At 41.3% G+C, this 21493-nt stretch overlaps 1 protein-coding gene across 4 annotated transcripts in view; it reads right to left on the bottom strand.

Moving 5' to 3' along the window:
• The window catches only part of si:ch73-181d5.4 (death-inducer obliterator 1), a 32655-nt gene that overhangs the window by 7886 nt on the left and 3276 nt on the right, over positions 1-21493 (bottom strand). For all 4 annotated transcript variants that reach the window (XM_061735783.1, XM_061735785.1, XM_061735788.1 and 1 more), the window contains exons 2-15: positions 18336-18410; positions 17075-18239; positions 16731-16977; positions 16271-16528; positions 15967-16147; positions 3507-4020; positions 3258-3417; positions 3051-3167; positions 2848-2955; positions 2550-2706; positions 1849-2455; positions 1570-1723; positions 1380-1469; positions 1076-1271 (exon numbers count right to left, since the gene is read on the bottom strand). In XM_061735783.1, coding sequence (XP_061591767.1) covers positions 1076-1271; positions 1380-1469; positions 1570-1723; positions 1849-2455; positions 2550-2706; positions 2848-2955; positions 3051-3167; positions 3258-3417; positions 3507-4020; positions 15967-16147; positions 16271-16528; positions 16731-16977; positions 17075-18239; positions 18336-18387 — 4006 coding nt within the window. In that variant the 5' untranslated portion in view covers positions 18388-18410. The remainder of the gene's footprint in view (positions 1-1075; positions 1272-1379; positions 1470-1569; positions 1724-1848; positions 2456-2549; positions 2707-2847; positions 2956-3050; positions 3168-3257; positions 3418-3506; positions 4021-15966; positions 16148-16270; positions 16529-16730; positions 16978-17074; positions 18240-18335; positions 18411-21493) is intronic.

The following is a 21493-nucleotide window of genomic DNA, read 5'->3' as shown; positions in this document are numbered from 1 at the left end:
ATTAATTCAATGAAAAGCTTTATTGTCGCTGGGCCAGCGTCCCAGCACGGTGAAATTACTTTCTGTTAGTGTATGTAAATGTACTGTGTGAGTTATCTTGTGGCGATGGTCACACAAGGTATTAACAGAGTGCTGAGTGAACTGGCATTGCAGAAAAGGGCCTGAGAACCAACCTGTGTTTAAAGTTAGCGCAATTAAATAAATACAGTGAACAAAAAAAGAGAGGCATGAGACTGGCTGGATGAGGTGTAGTACAAACTCTGTCACTTCACCACAGACACAAGCTTTTCAGTGAACTTTTGCCACTGTGCTTTGAAGCCTGGAGGAGCCTTCATCATCTGAAGCTCCATTGGTGTCTCTCTACTGCTGAAGCTCCCTCCTCCAGCTGAGGTAACATCGCAAACTCCATCAGTGGGGGAAGTAACTGAAGCCAGCAAAGTTGTGTGTGTTTAATGGCAACAACCATATGATATGAACTTAATTTTGTTGCTGCTGTTTTTTTTTTGTTTTTGTTTTTTTTAATGCAGTAATTAATTAATCACCGACTGAATAAAGCAGCCAGCTACCAGAGACATTAGGGACATATTGCCGACTGTGGGCTGTAAAGCAAAGGAAAGAAAATGTCTTCTGATTTAAAAAATGGTGCAATACTTTGTGAAAGCACACTCTGGGGAAGTAAATAGTGGACCTTCCAGGAATCACTGTGAATACACTGCTAGAGAATGGAGGTAGAATGAAGAGTCAATCAACAGTGCATTGTCATGGCACGATCTCTGCGTGAAAGTGGATAGACTGACCAAGTGAATGGATGCCGAGTCAGTACTACATGAATTGCACCAACTGATATTTGACATTTTCTGCCAATTGCTCTGAATTAACTCTCTTGCTTAAAATCTCTAATAAGGGTACTAATTAAAGGAAAGAGGTGGGGGATGTGAATTACAGATAAGGCTATATAGCATTCATCTGGTGACAGTATGTGGTTACCACTGTGGCTCAGAGATCTGCGTAGTTGAGATCTACTCAACTACGCCAAATACAAACATTAAAGACACAGTAGTCAAAGCAATCATACCTGGTCCTTCAAGGGGCTGGAGTATGGATGGGATTGATTCATTTGCACTGAGTGGGACAAGGTATACATCCTTGATGGAACGGCCGATGTTGGAAACCACGCCAAAACGTCCTCTGCTACTAAAATAGGAAAACAGGGAGACATAGGCTACCTCTTCCTCTTCTGTTGCAGGGTGAAACCGAATCACACATAACTCCTAAATATAAAAGATAAACACACAAAAGAAAATATAAAAATACTGATATACAGTATTTGCAATGTTGTAGTTGTACAATGCAGGAAAAATGTGGCATAACTTGCTTGCCTTTGTAACAGAGGTTTTTAATTTTTCAACGTAGTCCCAGACTGTTTCAGGTAAGATTCGTCCACCGATTTGTATGGTATCAGGTAGATCCTACATTATACACAAAAATAGGAGTTTTTGTTGTTTGCTATATGTCAGTGAAAGCTCTTTTCAATAAAGGATCAGTGAAAATAATGATGCATTACTATACCGCTTTAAGGTTTTCAGCAGATCCAGAAACCAGATATCCCCTAGTACAAAACTTAGCAACAGTGAGCATATTCAGAAAGCCTTTCCATAAAAAGTCTTGCTTAGCAAGAAACTGTACAGTATCACCATCAGCTGAGGATCGAGGGGCCATGTTTCTGAAAAACAAAGCATAACAGCACTTTAAAACTCCAATCAACAAATTATACACATTTCAAATACACACAACCTAAAACTAAAAAAAATCAGGAGCTTTATTTCATTTCCAAAACCCTCCAAGTACCTTGAGGAAGCCCCATATAGTCTGGGATCGGCAGTGGAGGATGGCTTCATTAAGATAGATTTGGGTACTTTTAGGGGGGGTTTTGGTGAGGATTGCGGTGCAGAGCGGGAGGCAATGGTCTCTTTAAGAGGGGCATAAGGGGGTGTTTGGTTATGGACTGTGGTATTAGGATTAGCAGGAGAAGCAGTGAACCTATTTGCTGCTGTGCGAGGATCACGTCTCGAGATAGTTACAGTGGGGACAGTCAGAACAGCCACAGGTGTATATGTTCTCTTTGGTTGGGTTGCTTCAGGAGTTTCTGGAGTTGGTGATGCAGGAGACTCCATGATAGGGGAAGCAGGAGACTCTAAAGTAGGGGAGGTTGGAGAATCCATTGTTGGGGAAGCAGGTGATTCAACAATAGTCAGTTTTGGAGAGTCCATAATGAGGTGTGATGAAGGCCCTGTTGGTGGAGATGCTGGAGAATCCATATCAGGTGAGTCAGGCGGTGCTCGCAGAGGGGAGTTTGCTGCAGACTTCTTCCAAAATGGTTCATGCTTCTCTCTTGATATAGATGTCTTGACTTTTTTCTTGGCAGGTTCTTCCCCTTCTGAAGCTAGTTTCTGACCTTTTGGAAATGAATAAAAACTGCATTTAACAACTAAAAGTAACAATTTCTGATCAATGAATTGCAAAGTCTACTAGCGGTCTCAATGCTTTACCTGTGCATATCTTGCATTTCAGGTCAAACAGATGGGCTTTGTGTTCGGATGTTGTGTCTTTAAGCATGCAGGAAAGAATATTCGGCACAGCACTGTTCTGGATTAGTTGGTTAACTCTGGGCTTCACAGGAGGAGCAGAAACATTTCTCTTTTGTTCCTGGGAAGCATAATATACCAACAAATAAATGACAGATATTTATCTTTCATGAAGTATGATTATGTTTGGAATACATTTATAGTAGCATTAAATATAAATACAATTTTAAAAAATTGGAGTAAAATGGAAAAAGATGCATACCAAGGTATCAGGTTTTTTGTCTGACTTAGCAGGATTCAAACTAAGCAAATCAACCTTTACTGCTTCTGGCTTTTGCAGACTTGTAACTTTTGCCACTCCATCCTTGACCTTTGTGATGAGAAGCAATTATGTTATTTTTTACGAACTGATAAGTATAAATTCAGACTTTGGTTTCTGTTGTGTTTGATGCCAATAGTCTTTACCTGTGCTGTTTCTTTAACAATTGGCTCAGGTGCCTTAGTAGCTTGCATGTCCTTTTGAGTCATCCTGACCAGTCTGAAGGCACCAATTTCTCCACGCACTACCCGATACAACAAGCCCTATGGGGGGATTCAAAAGCTCTTAAAGGTCATACTTACTGTGAACTGTCATCCAAAAATCAGAATGAGCTTTATATACTTTTAACAAACCTTGTTTCTTGGGTCTTTGAGGTTAAACATTATTGTTCTGTACTTGTTCATGTATTTGCTATCTGTGTTGCGAAATATATCGAACATCTCCATCTCAATGCTAGCGACAAGCTTTGCAACTTCACTCTCGGATATCTCCAAATCCTGACATTCACATATCCTTAAATGAAAACAGAGTTAGCAACCATCCTGATGACATGAGGTTTTATGTTACACATATATACACACACACCTCACAGTAGTCCTTACCTCTTGAACAGGATGCTTGTAAGGGAGCGCTGGATGCTCTGTCTGACCTGGTTATTGGGCTGAGAGGGTCTGGCAGAGGGAGCACTCGGTGCCGGCGAAACGGGCAGATTCCGGGTTTCGTTCACCAATGTTGGGCCTGGAGGGGGCTTCTGGAACGATGCTGAGACTGCCACATGGCCGGATGGAGACTGAGATGCAGACTGTTTCTTTGGTATAACATATGCAGTCTTTGTTACTATTAGGGCGCCAGTCCCATGATGTCTGGTAGATGAGTTGGTTGGAGATGGTGCTGCAGAAGTATGATTCAATTTTGCAGGTGTGGACGGTGTTGAGGGACCTGATCCTGCACATTCCACACCACTGTGTTCTGGCTCCCCTGGTTTTTCTTCAGACTGGCTCTCCAGTGGGGCGTCCTCAGTTGCAGGCGTGGTGTCTTTCAACCAGTCTTCTGGACTTTGTTTTGAAAGGGACATGGTTTCAGGGTCATCTTCTTGCTTCTTACTGACTTCATTAGCTGCAAGAAGAAAAATAAAGAGTAGCAGTACATTATGTTAAATGGATAATCATAAAAGTTTTACCTCCAGTTCTTAGATCTTTACACTGGCTGTCACAGAATGGATTTTAAAATCCTGCTGTTGGTTTATAAATCTCTGAATGGTCTCAGGCCAAAATACATCTCTGATCTCCTGGTCCATTATGAACCAACCAGAACCCTCAGGTTGTTGGGTTCATGCCCAGAGCTGGTTTTTGCCAGGGGGCAATCTTTGCAAGGGAGCATGAGCGTCCCCGCAAAAGAAAAAAAAAACCCTAGCCATTTTTTGTAGAATCTAGACTACCATGTGTGCGCTGGGCGTCCTCATTGTCACCCTGTGACCTCGACTTGCTGCTGAGTCATACGGGTTGTGTGTCAGAAGATGCGAGGAGAAGGGGGGCGGGGATCAACCTGCGACTGCAGAGGTTGGCGAGGGGGGGTGAGGGATAGACTGATCCCAGGCCAGTGAGGCCACACAACACAAACTGCTCCCAAATAAATTGTATTTCATCCCTAAAATTAAAATAGACCCATATACCCATGTAATTAATTGGGTAAGGTGGAAAAAATAAAATAAAAATCTGTGCCTACGGCATAAATCTAATCTCTGATCTGTCTGTCTTTAATTTTCTGTGGTTGAACTCATTTACTTTTAAATTCATTTTTAAAGATCTTTTTATTTAAAGCAATTGCCTTGTTCATGAAATGTGCTATACAAATAAACTTGGCTTGCCTTAACTGTGCCATGATAATCAAGCAACACGCGCTCAAATTTGTTGTGAAGGGACAAAACAAGCCTTCTTCATAACTAAATCTTTTTAAAAAAAGGCCTCGCCTCATCCTAAAGGTGAGTGTGAGTTGACAGAGAATAGGTTTGTATTCAAAATGATTCATTAATAAATTCATACACTCTAAAACTTTCAATATAAGCCACATCTATTAATGAATAATTTAAAAAATGAAATACGGCACAGAAAAACCAGCAGTACGTTGTGTTTTATATTTTTAAAACAATGTTTTTCATTGTATGGTAGGTTCTTAACTTGTCAACGTGTTTATGGATGCAGCCATGATCTTTGTTTACTAAAATGTTTCAGAAACAGTGCAGTGGTCAACTTATTTAGCTGTTGCTATTGACTCTTGTTTTGAGCTTCTGATACCCCCCATTTGCTGCTAATCGGGCACTTCGGCATCGTAAGCCGTCTTTTACAGATCTGCAGTCAAGGTTGCAGGATGATATGTTCGACGGCTCTCTGCTCAGACAATCTGGAACAGACTGCATGCAGTCAATGTCTGGTCTCATAGGGCTGCCAGGAGACCTGCCATGACAGCCCTTCACCGCCAGCCCCGATTGCACTGATGTCTGCAACACTTGCACTTGAACCTGAACATGTGGAAGACCGTTATGTTCATACATGAGTCCAGATTCTACCTATGCCAGTTGTATCATATGGTCTAAGTGTGGGGAAGATACTGAGAACCATTATGCTGATTATTGCACTGACGGAGAAACATGTTTTGTATCGGTAACAAGGCTCGTCATCATTGGAGACAATCTCAATGCAGAGATATTGAGAGGAGATTCTGGTACTAGTGGTAATCGCATATCTCCACAGTCTTGGACGGAACTCTACCCTCCAACATGACAACGCTCATCCCCACAGAGCAGGGTTTATCAGAGACTACCTTCAGCATTTGGGAGTGGAGAGGATGGACTGGCCACCAGTCTTGACCTCAACCCTGTTAAACACTTGTGGGATCAGCTTGGGTGTGTTGTTCATGCCAGAGTGACCAACACAACCACCTTGGCTGACTTGCGACAAATGCTGGTTGAAGAATGGGAGGCCATCCAACAGCAGTGTGTGACCAGGCAGGTGACCAGGAGGAGAAAGAGGTACCAGGCTACGTATGGTTCTTCCACACGCTACTGAGGCTCCTGTTTCATGTTTCTTAAATGGATAAATTGCCAATATATGTTGATTCTTTAAACTTAAATTATTCAATACAGAAAACAATAGTCAATGTTGTTTGGTATTAGCAGAAAAGGGCACAACCCACATACTCAGTTCTGCTGCTCATCCCACAAATGCATGATTTTACCAATGTGTCACTATTTAAAAGGGAAATAAACAGGTTAACGGTATAAGATTTATTGCCAAGAAGGATTGTTACAACATATAATCTACCAAACACACATTTCCTTACTTTTTTTTTTACTGAATTTGTGTATATATATATATATTAATAATAATAATATAGTTATGATTTTACAGTGGATACTGTACAAACTAAAAAAAATAAGCAATTGCTAGCTCATATTGACATATTTCTGATAATGCTGATCCTCTTATCAAATCAGCACGATTCTTAAAAGCCAAATTTCCACTGAGTGGTTCGTATCGGCCCAGTCCGGTATTTTGTGCGTTTCCATCATAAAATCTTACCATTAAACTGAACCATACCGTACCATTTTTTGGGCCCCGTTGTTTGTAGGTGCATAGAAAGATATCATGGTACAGTCAAGGTAGAGCTACTGGCGTCACACAATACAATCCGTTGATTGGCGGACAGAAAACTTTACTACCCACAACAAAACCAGCGCTCGCGTTTGTAAACACTCTTCGCCGCCCGCAATCTTCTCTCAAACAACGTGGCATGGATTGCATATACAAAGTACTTAAAGCCAAACATAACAAAAAACAAGCTGGTGGATGACTTCCATTGCTGCTGTGCGTAGCGTCTCTATTGGTACTTTTCCACTAGTACCTACTTAGCCCGGCTCGGCTCGACTCCACTCGGTTTGGCGCTTTCCCACTAGGGGTCTAACCTTTCCGAGTAGATACTTTTTCTGTATCTATTCTGCCGAGGTTCTAAGTGGCTGAGTCGGGCTGTATCTGACGTCATCACACTACATGTCACCAATTGGTCGGGGGGTTGGCCCGTCAGGCGTCTGAGTCAGATGTGGATATCAGCGAAAGTGCAACTGACGGCGGCTTCTTGTTCATTTTATTCGACAGGCAAAGGCAGTGCAAAAGTCTGTTTCATGATCCAACTCTGAGGTGCAGATGTTCATAAACCTGGTGGCTGAGGAGAGAATTAAAAAGGGATCTAGACGGGCGATAAGGAACGACAAGATCTACCAGGAGCTCTGTCACTTCATAACTGCTCGCAGCTACCGACGGACTTTTCAGCAGCGCCAAGACGAAAAAAAAAAATTAAAAAGCTTTGCCACTTGAAGCCACTCTCATTTTTTAACTTGATATCGAACACAAGCCACAGACCCAGCAGCACATACATTGGGGCAAAAAAGTATTTAGTCAGACACCAATTGTGCAAGTTCTCCCACTTAAAAGGTGATCATCACAGGTATATTTCAACTATGAGAGACAAAATGGGGGGAAAGAATCCAGGAAATCACATTGTAGGATTTTTACTGAATTAATTGGCAAATTCCTGGGTAAAATAAGTATTTGGTCACCTACAAACAAGCAAGATTTCTGGCTTTCACAGACCTGTAACTTCTTCTTTAAGAGGCTCCTCTGTCCTCCACTCGTTACCTGTATTAATGGCACCTATTTTAACTGGTTATAAGTATAAAAGACGTGTCCACAACCTCAAACAGTCACACTCCAAACTCCACTATGGCCAAGACCAAACAGCTGTCAAAAGACGTGAGAAACAAAATTATAGACCTGCACCAGGCTGGGAAGACTGAATCTGCAATAGGTAACAGCTTGGTGTGAAGAAATCAACTGTGGGAGCAATTATTAGAAAATGGAAGACATACAAGACCATGATAATCTCCCTCGATCTTGGGCTCCATGCAAGATCTCACCCCGTGGGGTAAAAATTATCAGAAGAACGGTGAGTAAAAACTCTAGAACCACACGGGGGACCTAGTGAATGACCTGCAGAGAGCTGGGACCAAAGTAACAAACTCTACCATCAGTAACACACTACGCCGCCAGGGACTCAAATCCTGCAGTTCCCCCTGCTTAAGCCAGTAAATGTCCCGTCTGAAGTTTACTAGAGAGCATTTGGATGATGCAGAAGAGGATTGGGAGAATGTTATAAGGTCAGATGAAACCAAAATAGAACTTTTTGGTAGAAACACAACTTTTCATGTTTGGAAGAGAAAAAAAGCTGAGTTGCATTCAAAGAAAACCATACCTACTGTATAACATGGGGGTGGAAACATCATGCTTTGGGGATTTTTCTCTGCAAAGGGACCAGGACGACTGATCCGTGTAAGGGAAAGAATGAATGGGGCCATGTATCGTGAGATTTTGAGTGAAAACCTCCAAGTTGAGTCGAGCCGAGCTGAGATGAGTAGAGCCAAGTAGGTACTAGTGAAAAAGTGCCAAAGGACACAACGCTAGGCGTTCGATCTACACCTTGCAAAGTGACAACACTTATCACATTGAGAGAATTTTTAGTGATTTGACAGTTAGTGCTACAAAGTTCATAGAAGGGAACACAATTTGTTGCAGGCACCGGGTTCCTCTCAAAGCAAAACGGTAATTAGTGCTAAAATGATGAGTCACAACTTGAGTGTTAGGTTGAGGCAACAGTGTGACTCAAGTAGCAGTTTATGCATCACTGACCTTAAAATTTTTTGGGGAAATACTGTTATTCACGAGGGAGAGAATTTCTTATTTGCCTTTGCTTATAAATTGCAAAAGGGTGAAAGGTTTTACTTGTTCTTCAAATCCATGAAATCTTTCCAAAAAAAAAAAAAAGGAAAAAACATGTGCACTACCTTTTAAGTGTGGACTATTTAATATCATAATTGCTTTGACTGAATATTTAAATAATTTCAAGTTGTCTAAATATGCATTGCCATTTGAGATAATAGACTACAAGTAAAATTCTATCTAAACAAAAAAAAATCTATTTTTCATCACTGAAAAAGTTACATGGGAAGCAAACAAAAAAGAAATGGGAGATATTGGTGGTAGGTTCTCTTCGGTTGCAACATATTCATTTGGACAGTAGAGGGTGCTTGTGTTACACAATCGTAAAAAAGGGACAGTGAAAGGATTAGGGTGCTGGAAAATGCAGCCTCTAGATGGAGGAGCTAAGAGCATGTTATAGAGAATACCATAATGAGTAAGTCAAAGATGCACCAAAGAGCTTCAATGAAGATACAACAGTAAAATAAGAACTATGGAAGAATATAATTATATGGAACAGAAAAGACTCCATTTGACATGACTGGTAATCAATCAAAACATTCATGACTGACAATTTATCAATTTAAGTTTCAAAAACTGTTTCTGCCATTTCCAGAACTGAATGCCCCCCTCCGCCCTCCGCTACTGGAGAAACCAACCCTTCATGTTTGGCTTCTATGTGTTTGTACTTTGTCATGCCAAATATGATTTTGCTACATATCTTGAGTGTCAGTGACCAGGACAATAAATGAAACGGGGAAAACAGAGAAACAAATCAGTATTTGAAAACTACTGTATTCACAGTTAGATGGTTTACACAATAACTCATGATGGTGACACTCAAGATCAGGGTAATATAAATGTTATTTTTAATTCTGAACCGATGCCTTCCCCCAGTCATTTGTACAAACTTTTTAGTATGCAAGAATATATTAATTAATTCACTAAAGAAAAAAAAAAAATTCAATACCCAACTTAATAGCGTCCGTCATATGTAAGTTTTACTGGACACACTTGTATCATCCAAGTGTGTGCTAAATTAATGCTTCCTAAACTGACTAATAGAGATGGATCAGACCTTTTGTTATGAATTAAAAAATATTAATATGGATGGATATTATAAAAGTCGAGGCCAGACAGTACATGTACATGGTGATCAAGACTTCATCAGCATCACAGATGTTCTCATTACACATCTTTCATGTAGGAATGATTGTTGCCATGTTTCCTTCGAAGTTTTGGATGCAATTAAATGCAAAAACAAACAATAAAATCTATGAGTAAAATCAAACCATTAAAAACTCTTAGGGACATTATGGACATCATGCATATATGATATGTGTAATCACCAGTCTTTGTGTGCAATAACTCATTTTCAACCACTCGAAGGCAATGCACATATGTGTTACACAATCATAACACATGAGATGAGGTAGTTATTTTATGCTTCACTTCCCTTTTATTCATTACATGTCTATTTGATAGATAGGCATGATATTTCATTTGTTCCTGTCCCATGTTTTGAAGACTATTGGCACTTTTCCACTAGTACCTACTCAGCTCAGCTCAAATCAACTTGGCCTAGTTTCTTTTCCATAACAATTCAGCACCTAGAGCAGAAGTGGGAGGGTTGGAGCGAAGCTGCTGTGACGTATTTGATTGTGTGATCTAAACGAAAACAACAACACTTAAGATGTAAAACATGGAGTAGATGATATATATGTGCTGCTGGGTCTGTGACTTGTGCTGAATATCAAGTTAAAAAATGAGAGTGAGAGAAGCTTTGAATTTTTCTGGTTTGTGTCGGCGCTGCTGAAAAGTCCGTTGGTAGCCGCGAGCAGCTATGAAGTGGTAGATCTTGTCAGTCCTTATCCCCTGATCCCTTTTTAATTTTCTCCTCAACCACCAGGTTAATGAACATCTGGCTTCACAGTTGGATCACAAAACAGACTTTTGCGCTGCCATTGCTTGTCGAATAAAATTAAAAAGAAGCTGCCGTCAGAGTCGCTCTTTCGCTGATGTCGGACTCCTGACTCAGACGTCTGACTCCAACCCCCCGACCAATCGGTAGCTTGTAGTGTGATGACATCAGATGCAGCCCGACTCAGCCCACTTTGAACCTTGGCAGACGATCCATCCATCATCCATCCATCCATCGTTCGCCGCTTATCCGTTCCCGGGTCGCGGGGGCAGCAGCCTCAGCAAAGATGCCCAGACTTCCTTCACCCCAGACACTTCCTCCAGCTCCTCCGAGGGGAGTCCGAGGCGTTCCCAGGCCAGCCGAGAGACATAGTCTCTCCAGCGTGTCCTGGGTCTTCCCCGGGGTCTCCTCCCGGTGGGACATGCCTGGAACACCTCCCTAGGGAGGCGTCCAGGAGGATCCGGTACAGATGCCCAAGCCACCTCAGCTGACTCCTCCCAATGTGAAGGAGCAGCGGCTCGACTCCGAGCTCCTCCCGGGTGACCGAACTCCTCACCCTATCTCTAAGGGAGCGTCCAGCCACCCTGCGGAGGAAACTCATCTCGGCCGCTTGTATCCGTGATCTTGTCCTTTCGGTCACTACCCAAAGTTCGTGACCATAGGTGAGGGTAGGTGCGTAGATTGACCGGTAAATCGAGAGCTTCGCCTTTCGGCTCAGCTCCCTCTTCACCACGACGGACCGGTACATCGACCGCGTAACTGCGGACGCTGCACCGATCCGTCTGTCAATCTCACGCTCCATCGTTCCCTCACTCGTGAACAAGATCCCGAGATACTTGAACTCCTCCACTTGAGGCAGGACTTCTCCACCCACCCGGAAAAGGCACGCCACCCTTTTCCGATGGAGAACCATGGCCTCGGTTTGGCAGAATAGATACAGAAAAAGTATCTACTCGGCACGGCTACACCCCTAGTGGAAAGGCGCCAAGCCGAGGCGAGGCGAGTCGGGCTGAGTAGGTACTAGCGGAAAAGCGCCATATCATTCACTAAAGGCTCAAATCAACTAAGCTCTTAACATTATATAAAAAATATAGTTAAATATATAAATATTTTCACACAAATATTTATTTTAGATAATGTGTCTCTCCTAAGACCCATTAAACCTCATGGTACTAAGAAATAACTAATCATTCTTTCAATTAGAAATCACACCAAGAGATCCACTTTCTGATCAAAGCATTTCAATCTCACTGAAATTAAGTAGTTCCTTTTTTCGGATGACTAATTTGAGTAACAGAGACAAAGGTCTAGACAAAGTACTTAAAAATAAAAAATAAATTAGATGTTAGCAACATAATTTGAATTGTATTTTGTTTCTGCTGCATAGACATTTTAATCCAAGCAGAACCTATAATGATAGGTTCCAATTTTATAGGAAGTGTGTTTTATTTAATTTTTTTATTTGTGCTAGCTAACCAGCAAGTCACAACATCAACACCACTGGTTTGGCTTGGGTTTATCAGGACATATCTGTTTCATTGGCCATACTTGGCTGGTGTGGTTACAATTGTCTTGGGGTAAACCTGGAGTGAAATGTTGCCTTGGCGTGTGTCATCCCCTGATGCAAGCCCCACTGAAACACTGAGGGATTCCCTGGAAAACAACAGCTGGATGTGTCCACAGCCTCCCAGGAGCCAGCTGCTTAGTTGGGGCCTTCTCCAGACATGTGCAGCCCCTCACAGCCACAGACTCGGAAGTTCAGTGGCTTTGTGAGGTATCGAGCAGAGGTGGTTGCAACTTGTGTTCAGTGGTTCAGATGGACTGCTGGTCAACTGGTTTAATTTCACAATATTGTTTCCTTTGTGTATTTGTACATTTTTTGCGGGGTGAATTTTTTTTGCCATCAGTATATACCACTAAAGGCCGGATCATGGTTGTGCGTTAAATCGATGCCGAGCGTGTGCCGCAGATTGCGCCGCAATGAGCACCCCACGGCGCACGCCACGCCGTGCCTGACGTGTACCTCCCAAAAACTGTAACTACGCGTCGAGAGGTCGCAGACCCAACGCAGACCGAGAGGGCTGTGATTGGTTTGCTTGGTAGCAACGCATTTCCAGTTCGTGAAGCAGTCGTGAACTTTCAGCGCTCTTTTCTTCGTGTGTGTGATTTTTTTTGTTTTGTTTTTTTGCACAATAGTTGTCCTTATCTCTTTGATTCACTGTGACCGGAAAAGTCGGATAAACCATTCACGAAAAGAACGCACCCCCCTAGCACTCTCAAGAGGTATTGCACCGCGGCGAAATGGAGTGACAGAGAAGTCCGGAGGGTTCACGACGGCGTCATGGCAGCGGCGTAGGCTCTGCGTTGGTTTAACGCAGAACCATAATCCAGGTTTAAAGAAAGAGTAAAGTAGACTGTGCCCTGCTGCTTCAATAAACAACCCCCTAATGCATATAATGTGTACAATTCTGACATTTTCTCTCCTGTGTGGAGTGTAAATGCTTGATTGACCTCCTTACAGTCAAAAAATAGTCTTTGATTTTTAGTCTGAGGTTGTTGTTTACCAGGATTTTTAAAAGGAAATGTAGCTAGAATTTTCATTCTTTTAAAAGCTAATACTGAACATAAGATTGTGTGCTTCTTCACAGACTTGCAGTATTCAAATATGGACTCTGACTTGAGCCCAAATTATGGACTTGTGCATCAACTGTCTTTGGATTCGTAAATCAGAGTCAAGCCCTCAGATTTGTATGTTATTTTAAGTGGCATAATGATTTCACATATCTATTTCCAGTTGTAGCTGTAGCCTGTTGATGTTAAAATAGGGCAGGCAGTGCAGTTTTTGGCATATCAGCTGAACTGTTAATTTGGAAGTTAAGGTAAATCTTTATTGATTACATGGTAAATCAGTTTGGACTGTAAGTTGATATTCAATGAAACAACAAAAGATAAGCATTGAAAAGCGTAAAATGTCATTTAAAAACTGTCCATGTGTTTACAAAGCTGACAACTCTTGTCATTGGGTTGGACTCTACTTGGAGTTAACTCGGTTCAATTGAGGACTTGACAGAGATTTTTCTTTGTGTTTTGACTTAAAAACACTAGGGACTCGAGGCTGGACCCTGAGTTGAGCATCGGTGACTTGACTACAACGCCCACCCCTTCTTGTTGATATTTGGAAGAGTACATCAAACTTTTAAGCTAAAAAAAATATAGATTGAAATAAGAGAAGAGAAATTGGCCATGTGTCAGTGATTACAGGAAATCTCAAAAAAAGATTCTTGTCAAAAAGTTTGCTTTTGCCAGGACATTGTTTACCTCACTGCGATAAGCAGGCACCCCATATACAGAGGCCTCAGTCCTCATGCAGGCAATCCAAGTTTGAGTACCGGCCTGTTACGCTTTACTGGGTGTGTTTCCCCTCTCTGCACCCATTTCCTGTCTACATACTGTGAAGGCCACCAGAACCACAAAAAAAGACTAAAAAGATTCTGCTGTTGCCTGTGTTCGTGTATGAACTTAGGACTGGGTGAAGCACGTGTGCTACCATGGTTGTCAGAAAGAAAGGGAAAAAAATACCCTTCCTCAGCTCCAGTTTATATGCTTATGTATGCAACTGTATTTTCCTTTTCTTTTATAGAGAGATGAAGAATTTTCAAGGTCCTCAGACAGATGGAGTGTTTGGCTGATGGTTATCAGCTAACAATTCATATATTAATGGAACTGGTGAACATATCTGGTGGTGAACTTCAAGCAGTCTCATTCTTCCATTTGTAAATCTCCAGTGTCCTCCTTGTCATGGTATTTAAAACTCAACTCTTTAATCCCACCTGTTGCCTATTCTGTTCTCATCTGTATTCGTTAAGGATCCAGTCCATCCTAATACCAGTGTATCTCTTGATCAACTTGTGTGTGTGTGTGTGTGTGTGTGTGTGTGTGTGTGTGTGTGTGTGTGTGTGTGTGTGTGTGTGTGTGTGTGTGTGTGTGTGTGTGTGTGTGTGTGTGTGTGTGTGTGTGTGTGTGTGTGTGAATTGATAAGGCACTGGCAGTTTCACCACAGAGACTTAATGTAAAAATGAGTTTTCTTTGGTCTACTGGACAGTACACTGAAGACAAAACGGGCAAGAAAAGTTGAAATTTATGTAAGCGTGTGTTCTGATGTGCTTATCATGCGTTATCTGAAACAAATACTACCCATACAATACACAAAGTTGTGATAAATGCAAGTTTTGCAGGTGTCAGACTTCGGTTTGAACAATAGATGCACCCTTATGGATGTGATGGAACATCAGTCCTTCAGGCATCTCTGGGCACTTGGATATCATTAACCTTTTCTCACAAGTGACGTATTTGGCACTGTTGCAAAGTTTGTTTTATATGAGAAATATGCAGATTTCCCATAACAGCTAGAATTACACTATAGTCTCTACAGTCTCTACAGTTTTCCAAAATATAAATAGTATAACTTCACAGGCACATATGCACTCTGTCTCTCTGTCTAAGTAACAAGTTTCTGAGTCTAGCTCTTACTCAACAAGTAAAATTAAGCTTGCAAAAAAAAGTTTGATCGGTGTAGCGTGTTATTTTTCTTTTACACAGGTGACTCATGAAAAGATCAAAAGAAAGTTTAAGTTTTCAGGTTGTCTTTAACTACAAGAAAAAGATGGTATCCAGAAAATATTGTTTAATTTGTGAATGAGTGAATGCGAGGATGTTCCTGTTGATTCAGCCTTAGGTTTCATTTGCACTTTATGGTTCGAAATGGACCAAAGCTTGAACGTCAAGTTCTATTTTTCCACAAGGCAATATCAATCCTGCAATCTCACAAAGGCAGAGGCAAAACATGTTTCCAGAACGAGAGACTGTTCCCAACAAATGGCCACTTCAAAATGTTTGATTTCAACCTGATTCAGTGTTGCGTTATTCACCCCTGGCCAGGAAGGATTTTACTGAGACCTGCTGAATTTGCAAAAGATGGACACAAAGAGCAGCCAAGCACTCCCATACCAAAAACCCCTTTTGATGTGTTACGTGCGAGTTTCACTGGTTTAAATGACGGTGTTCAGGTACTCTTGGAAATTGGATTTTTGAGTGTGTTTAAGAAAATATCTTTGACATTTAGATTCAAAAGAGCAACTCTAAAATTGAGCATACTTACCCACTGCTGACCCATGCAACTCGTCAGTCACCGCAGAGAGAACATGTATGTGTAAAAATGTGTGCTAGTGCAAGATTGTTTCATGTAGTGTTATGTTTCCAAGAGGAAACTATTTGTCGTGCCAAGAAAGTGCTTTGTGTATAAACTGTTTGAATGAGTATTAAAAAGGTACATACACGCTGTGTCTAAGTTAGATGATGCTATGGAAGTGGATTGAACATCTGTGAGACTGGGGTCACAGGCTGTAGGCGATGCAGCCATCTCCTGCTTTCCAACATCCTCTTTCATCTCCCCTTCTTCAGCATTTTCGGAAGTTTTTCCTGCCAACCTTTTAGACACCCGACTTGGCCTTTCAGCCTGAGATAGAAATTTTAAAACACATCAAAAATTAAGATACTTCATACATTTTTTTTCTTTCAAATCAGGGAAAAACCCTTATACAAAAATACATCATATTCACTCCTTTATCTTTCTGCTTACCTTTACAGTGGGTCTGGCAGTTGCAGGTTTTCTCTGTGCCAGTCCCTTGGACTTGGGTACCTTAGGGTCTGAGAGCGTCTGCATGGTGAGAGCAGCATGCTGAACGATGCAGTTGCTGCCACAGTAAACCGAATCTGGTAGCGGCTGTTTGGAGCAGCCAGGTCCCATGCACACAGGAAGAGAGCTATCCGTCTCCATGTCAGTTTCAGGTCTCATCTTTAGAGCCTGCTCTTCCTTCTCTACTCCCTCTCTGGTCTCCTGAAAACAGATTTTCATCTTACATTCATGGTAGTCAGTCAGTGACAGAATATCACATACATGCAGTCACAAAGGTCTGGGATAAATATTCAAGCTCAAAACTAAATACTGAAACAAACAAGATGAAAAGCTATCTTTATTTTTGTTCTAACTAAACTGCCTGACATCTGAAGATCAGTAGCCATCCAATAGAAATTCAAACCTTAAGCGATAGCTGCTCTTCTCCGTCCAACAATTCTTCACCAGCAGGACTTGCTGCCAAGTGTTCAGGAAATCTAAACTCCGACTCTGGCTGAGAATGAGACTGAGGTTTAATCTCCTTTTTCGTAATGCAGGGTGGACACGTGTACTCCCGCCTTTTCCTCTCCATCTTCTGGTCCTCTGTGTCACTGATACCAACGCAATCACCATGGAACCACTTCTCGCAACTGTCACATGAGATCATCAACCTAAAAGAGGCAGTGATCAGGAAATGAAACTGACACATGGCTCAGGTATGCAAACCTCTAAGCCCAAGAGATTGTGTTACCAGAAATGAGCATGTACCTCTTATCGTGGTTTTGGTGACAGATGCAGCATAGGACACTGGAGTCATATTGTTCTGGGTCTGACACATTTGGATATTCCTCTGTAATTTCAGCATCTTTCTTCTCCTCCTCTTCTCCCACCTCCTCTAGAGCATCATCATACTGGCCATGACTTACAGCAGTAGTCTGGTTAAAATCACTGGCTAAGAATATGCAGTTTGAACTTGACTCTTGCCTAGCAGGACTGTGAGTGACACTGAAGTGGGCAGATGATACCTCGAACTCAGTAGGGCTGTGTGGATTGTTTTCTTTCTCCTCCTCTTGTAAATGTTGCTGCTCTACTGAATTTTCAAGCAACAGCTCATCATCACTGTCCTCACCATCTGCAATGATTGACTGGAGCTCTATTGCCTTTCCCCTCCCTCTTCCCCTACCTTTACCCTTTCTTCTACCTTTTCCTCTGCCTCTCCCATTTCCTCCGACCTTTCTTCTTCCACCTTTACCCCCTCGACCACCTGTCGCCCTGCCCCTGCCGCTGGAAATTAGCTGCTCCTTAATCTGCGATAGGGTCAGTTCATCACTGTCTTCTTCTTGACTCGAGATCATAACAATGTCATGGATCTCCCCTTCTGCTACATTTTCAGGAGCCATTGACTGAGTAATCTCCATGTCATCTACTTTGTCATGAACCTCAGTTAAGTCTATAACTTGTGGACTGGCTTCCTCAATTTCATTAGTGGGTTCCAAAATGTCAGTGACCCCCAGTGGATCAGTATCAGTGACTGACGGGGCGTCATCTCCCCCAAGCAGGGAGAATGCAGTGTGGAAGGCAGACCCAAAATCCTGCCACAAGCTAGGATCAAGACTAACTACTGCTGAATCCTCAGGGACTGGTTCTGATACAGGTGAGGATGGGGCAGACCACTGGAGGTCTTCTAAAACACTTCTGGTGCTTCGACGAGCTCTCTGTGTGGTGTCGGTCTCTGTGTCAGTCTGGAGTGTTAGGTTGGTTCTGCGACTTCTGCCTCTTCGAACAAGTGGAGGACTATTGGCTAGCTCTCCGACTTCCGCCATGAACTCCCTCTTGGCAATGGTTGTCCGTCTGAATCCCCAGGACTTTCTAACCTGGGACAAAGTTGGCCTAACGCCCGCCTCTGCTCCTTCAGACAGACTCTGCTGTTCCTCTATGGAAAGACAGAGGCAAACAGACTGAACAAAAACTGAACCAAAACCTCTTTCTTTTAAACAATCAATTTAAGAAATACATAGATCTGTTTTACCTGAGTTATCATCATCATCATTAGTAGGATTGTTATTTTCCATTGCGTCCATACTAGGATCCAAAGTTAGCAACACTGTCCAAAGCAAGAAGACAATTACGTTAGACTCTAAAAGGAATGTCTATTTTGGGGCAAGTTAAATTAGGAATAAATACAAAAAAAACATGAATATCTGTAAAATATATGGTTGCAGACCCCAAATGTTTTTAATATGTGCAAAACGTATATTCACCTGTCACTCTCTATTGGAAAATGGGTCTGTAAACTAAATTCAAGTGTGCTTTGTAATAAATCAACTTTGCAATCAGTTTTTTAGCCAGGGAGCCATCCAGTTATTTTTTTTTATACCCCGTCTAATAAAAAAAAAAAAAAGCGAACTTTTCAAAGATACAACCAATAACATTTTAACCTTGGTCCTGGGGCTGGGCGCTTTAGTAGATACGGAAGAATGTATTTGCGTGTGTGTCTATATATACACACACACACACACAGTATACAATGAGGCAATATCATTTATAGTGATTAGGTGTATGCGTCAAAATCATACTCATAGTCATCGGCCCCCTTGTTTCCCCCTTTCCCTGTCACTCATATCTTCACCCTGCCTTCAACAGTGTGTTTGACACAGACATCAGGCTTCCACTAAGCCACCAAAGAGGGGCTTGTCAGGTAAAAACTAGAAACAACAATGTTATTTGATTCTAATTCAAAGGGTTAGATTAAAAAAAAAAGTAGTTTTGATTAGGGCTGCACGATTAATCGTTAAAAAAATTGCGATCTCGATTCATGCCTGAACGCAATCTCATTTCCAAATGACGATTTATATAGAAAAAAAAAAAAAAAAAAAAAATTTTAAAGATGGCTGCATAAAAAAAGGACTAGCCTATGTTCTAGGTTGTTGTAGTCCTGTCATGGTCAACTATCATGTTGTCATGTTTGTTATATTTTGTTAATGATTGTGGATTACATTTGGAGAAACATCTACCTTTCTCATCACCTGACACATATTGCACATAAATATTGTTAAAATTGTTATTGTTAAAATTATTTAAAGACAAGAGAGATGTTTATTGTTTTTATGTTCAATGTCAGCTGTTACAGCAAAAAGCAGCCAGAGGAATAATTTGTTGCCTCAGAACTACAGGATCTGTTACAAGTCCCCTTTCTGAAAGGGTGTTCAACTCAGGGAGGAACAAATATTGTTCAAAATTGTTATTATTGTTTAAATTATTCAAAGGTTTGTGTAAAGAAGACAAGAGATGTTTATTGTTATTATATTTTTGTTCAGCTGTTGCAAAGTTAAAGTAATAAGTGCAATAAATTTTATATTGGAAAAAAATCGTGAGAGAATCGTGATCTCAATTCTAAGCAAAAAAATCGTGATTCTCATTTTGTCCAGAATCGTGCAGCCCTAGTTTTGATGAGAGAATGCATCAAAAAGTCCTATAAAATGACAGCCATGTATGATCAAATATTCAAATGTGAGAGAATGGATGTAAACATCAGCCCAAAGTAAGACGTCTCAATGAGAAATATATCTTGTTAGAATCAACAATGTTGAGCATATACATCTGTGCTGTGACTTCAGACAGACAAAATGTTTAGCAGAGTGATACTAAAGCAAATGTCTATCATACTGCATAAGACAATGAGTATAAGCATGGCTGTAATGTCTTCAGCACCCAGCCCATGGAACTGTATTTATGTGCAAATGATCTTTATAGGTTTAAGCTTTTCCCACATGCACTGCATGTTCACATCATGCTTTGAGCGATAAAATACAGTTTGAATGTGCCATTTATCAACAGCGCCCGGAACCGGGAAGCTTCTTAAGAAGGTTTTAAAATCCATGAATCAGATGGATGCACAGACTGTGATTAAACAATGCAGTGTGATATATAACTGATGGAATAGAATATTAAAAAGTTGTGATGCCACTAATATTTAATTCTGTATGTTATTTGACAATTTTAAGTAGGCTTTCCCAGTACAAACGGATACGTTCTTCTGAAGTTGGCAAGATGATTCTTGGCCAAGTTGTAAAATGATGATAAATAATTATTAAAATAATATGTATACATATAAATATGTAGCAAAACTTCTACCAAAATGTGTTATCAGTTTGTTGTGCAACACACATACACACAAAATAAGTGCCTTCCACCTTCAGATGAGAAATGCTATACTGCCATTTTTTATTGGCGCTTTTCCACTAGAACCTACTCAGCCCGACTTGCCTCAGTTTGGCACTTTCACACTAGGGGTCTAACGTGCCGAATAGATACCGTTTCTGTATCTATTCTGCCGAGGTTCTAAGCGGGCTGAGTCGGGCTGAGTCGGGCTGCATCCGACGTCATCACACTACACGCCAACGATTGGTAAGGGGGTTGAGAGTCAGACGTCTGGGGATGTGACATCTGCGAAAGAGTAACTCTGACGGGGGCTTCTTGTTCATTTTATTCGACAGGCAATGGCAGCGCAAAAGTCTGTTTCATGATCCAACTCTGAAGTGCAGATGTTCATAAACCTGGTGGCTGAGGAGAGAATTAAAAAAAGGGATCTAGATGGGCGATAAGGAACGACAAGATCTACCAGGAGCTCTGTCATTCAAACGGACTTTTCAGCAGCGCCGACACAAACTAAAAAAAATGTAAAAGCGTTGCTGCTTGAAGCTTCTCTCATTTTTTAACTTGATATCGAACACAAATCACAGACCCAGCAGCACATATATCATCTCCTCCAGGTTCTACATCTGTAGTGTTGTTGTTTTCTCCGTTTAGATCACATAATCAAATATGTCACAGCAGCTTCACTCCAACCCTCCTACTTCTGCTCAAAGTGTTGAATTGTTGTGGAAAAGAAACCAGGCCGAGTTGAGCTGAGATGAGTAGAGCCGAGTAGGTACTAGTGGAAAAGTGCCATATGTGCTTCATTGTGTCAATATCAGTTGTATGTTGCATTATTGTAAAATACATGGAGTGAAATTCTTTTAAACATGTGGACATTGTAAAAAGTCCAAGATTTTCAAAACTTTGGAAAGAAAAACGACTAATGATCTAGTAAGAATTCCCAGATGCCAGCAAATATGATTGTTGCCACATTGGCTTATTCTGGACTGGATGTTTCACAGAAGAGTGTTGCGAGGGCTCTTTAATGCC

Source organism: Cololabis saira, chromosome 12 (assembly GCF_033807715.1).
Source record: "Cololabis saira isolate AMF1-May2022 chromosome 12, fColSai1.1, whole genome shotgun sequence".
Taxonomy (NCBI): domain Eukaryota; kingdom Metazoa; phylum Chordata; class Actinopteri; order Beloniformes; family Belonidae; genus Cololabis; species Cololabis saira.
Note: the sequence above shows the minus strand (reverse complement) of the source record. Positions and strands in the feature narration are given on the sequence as shown.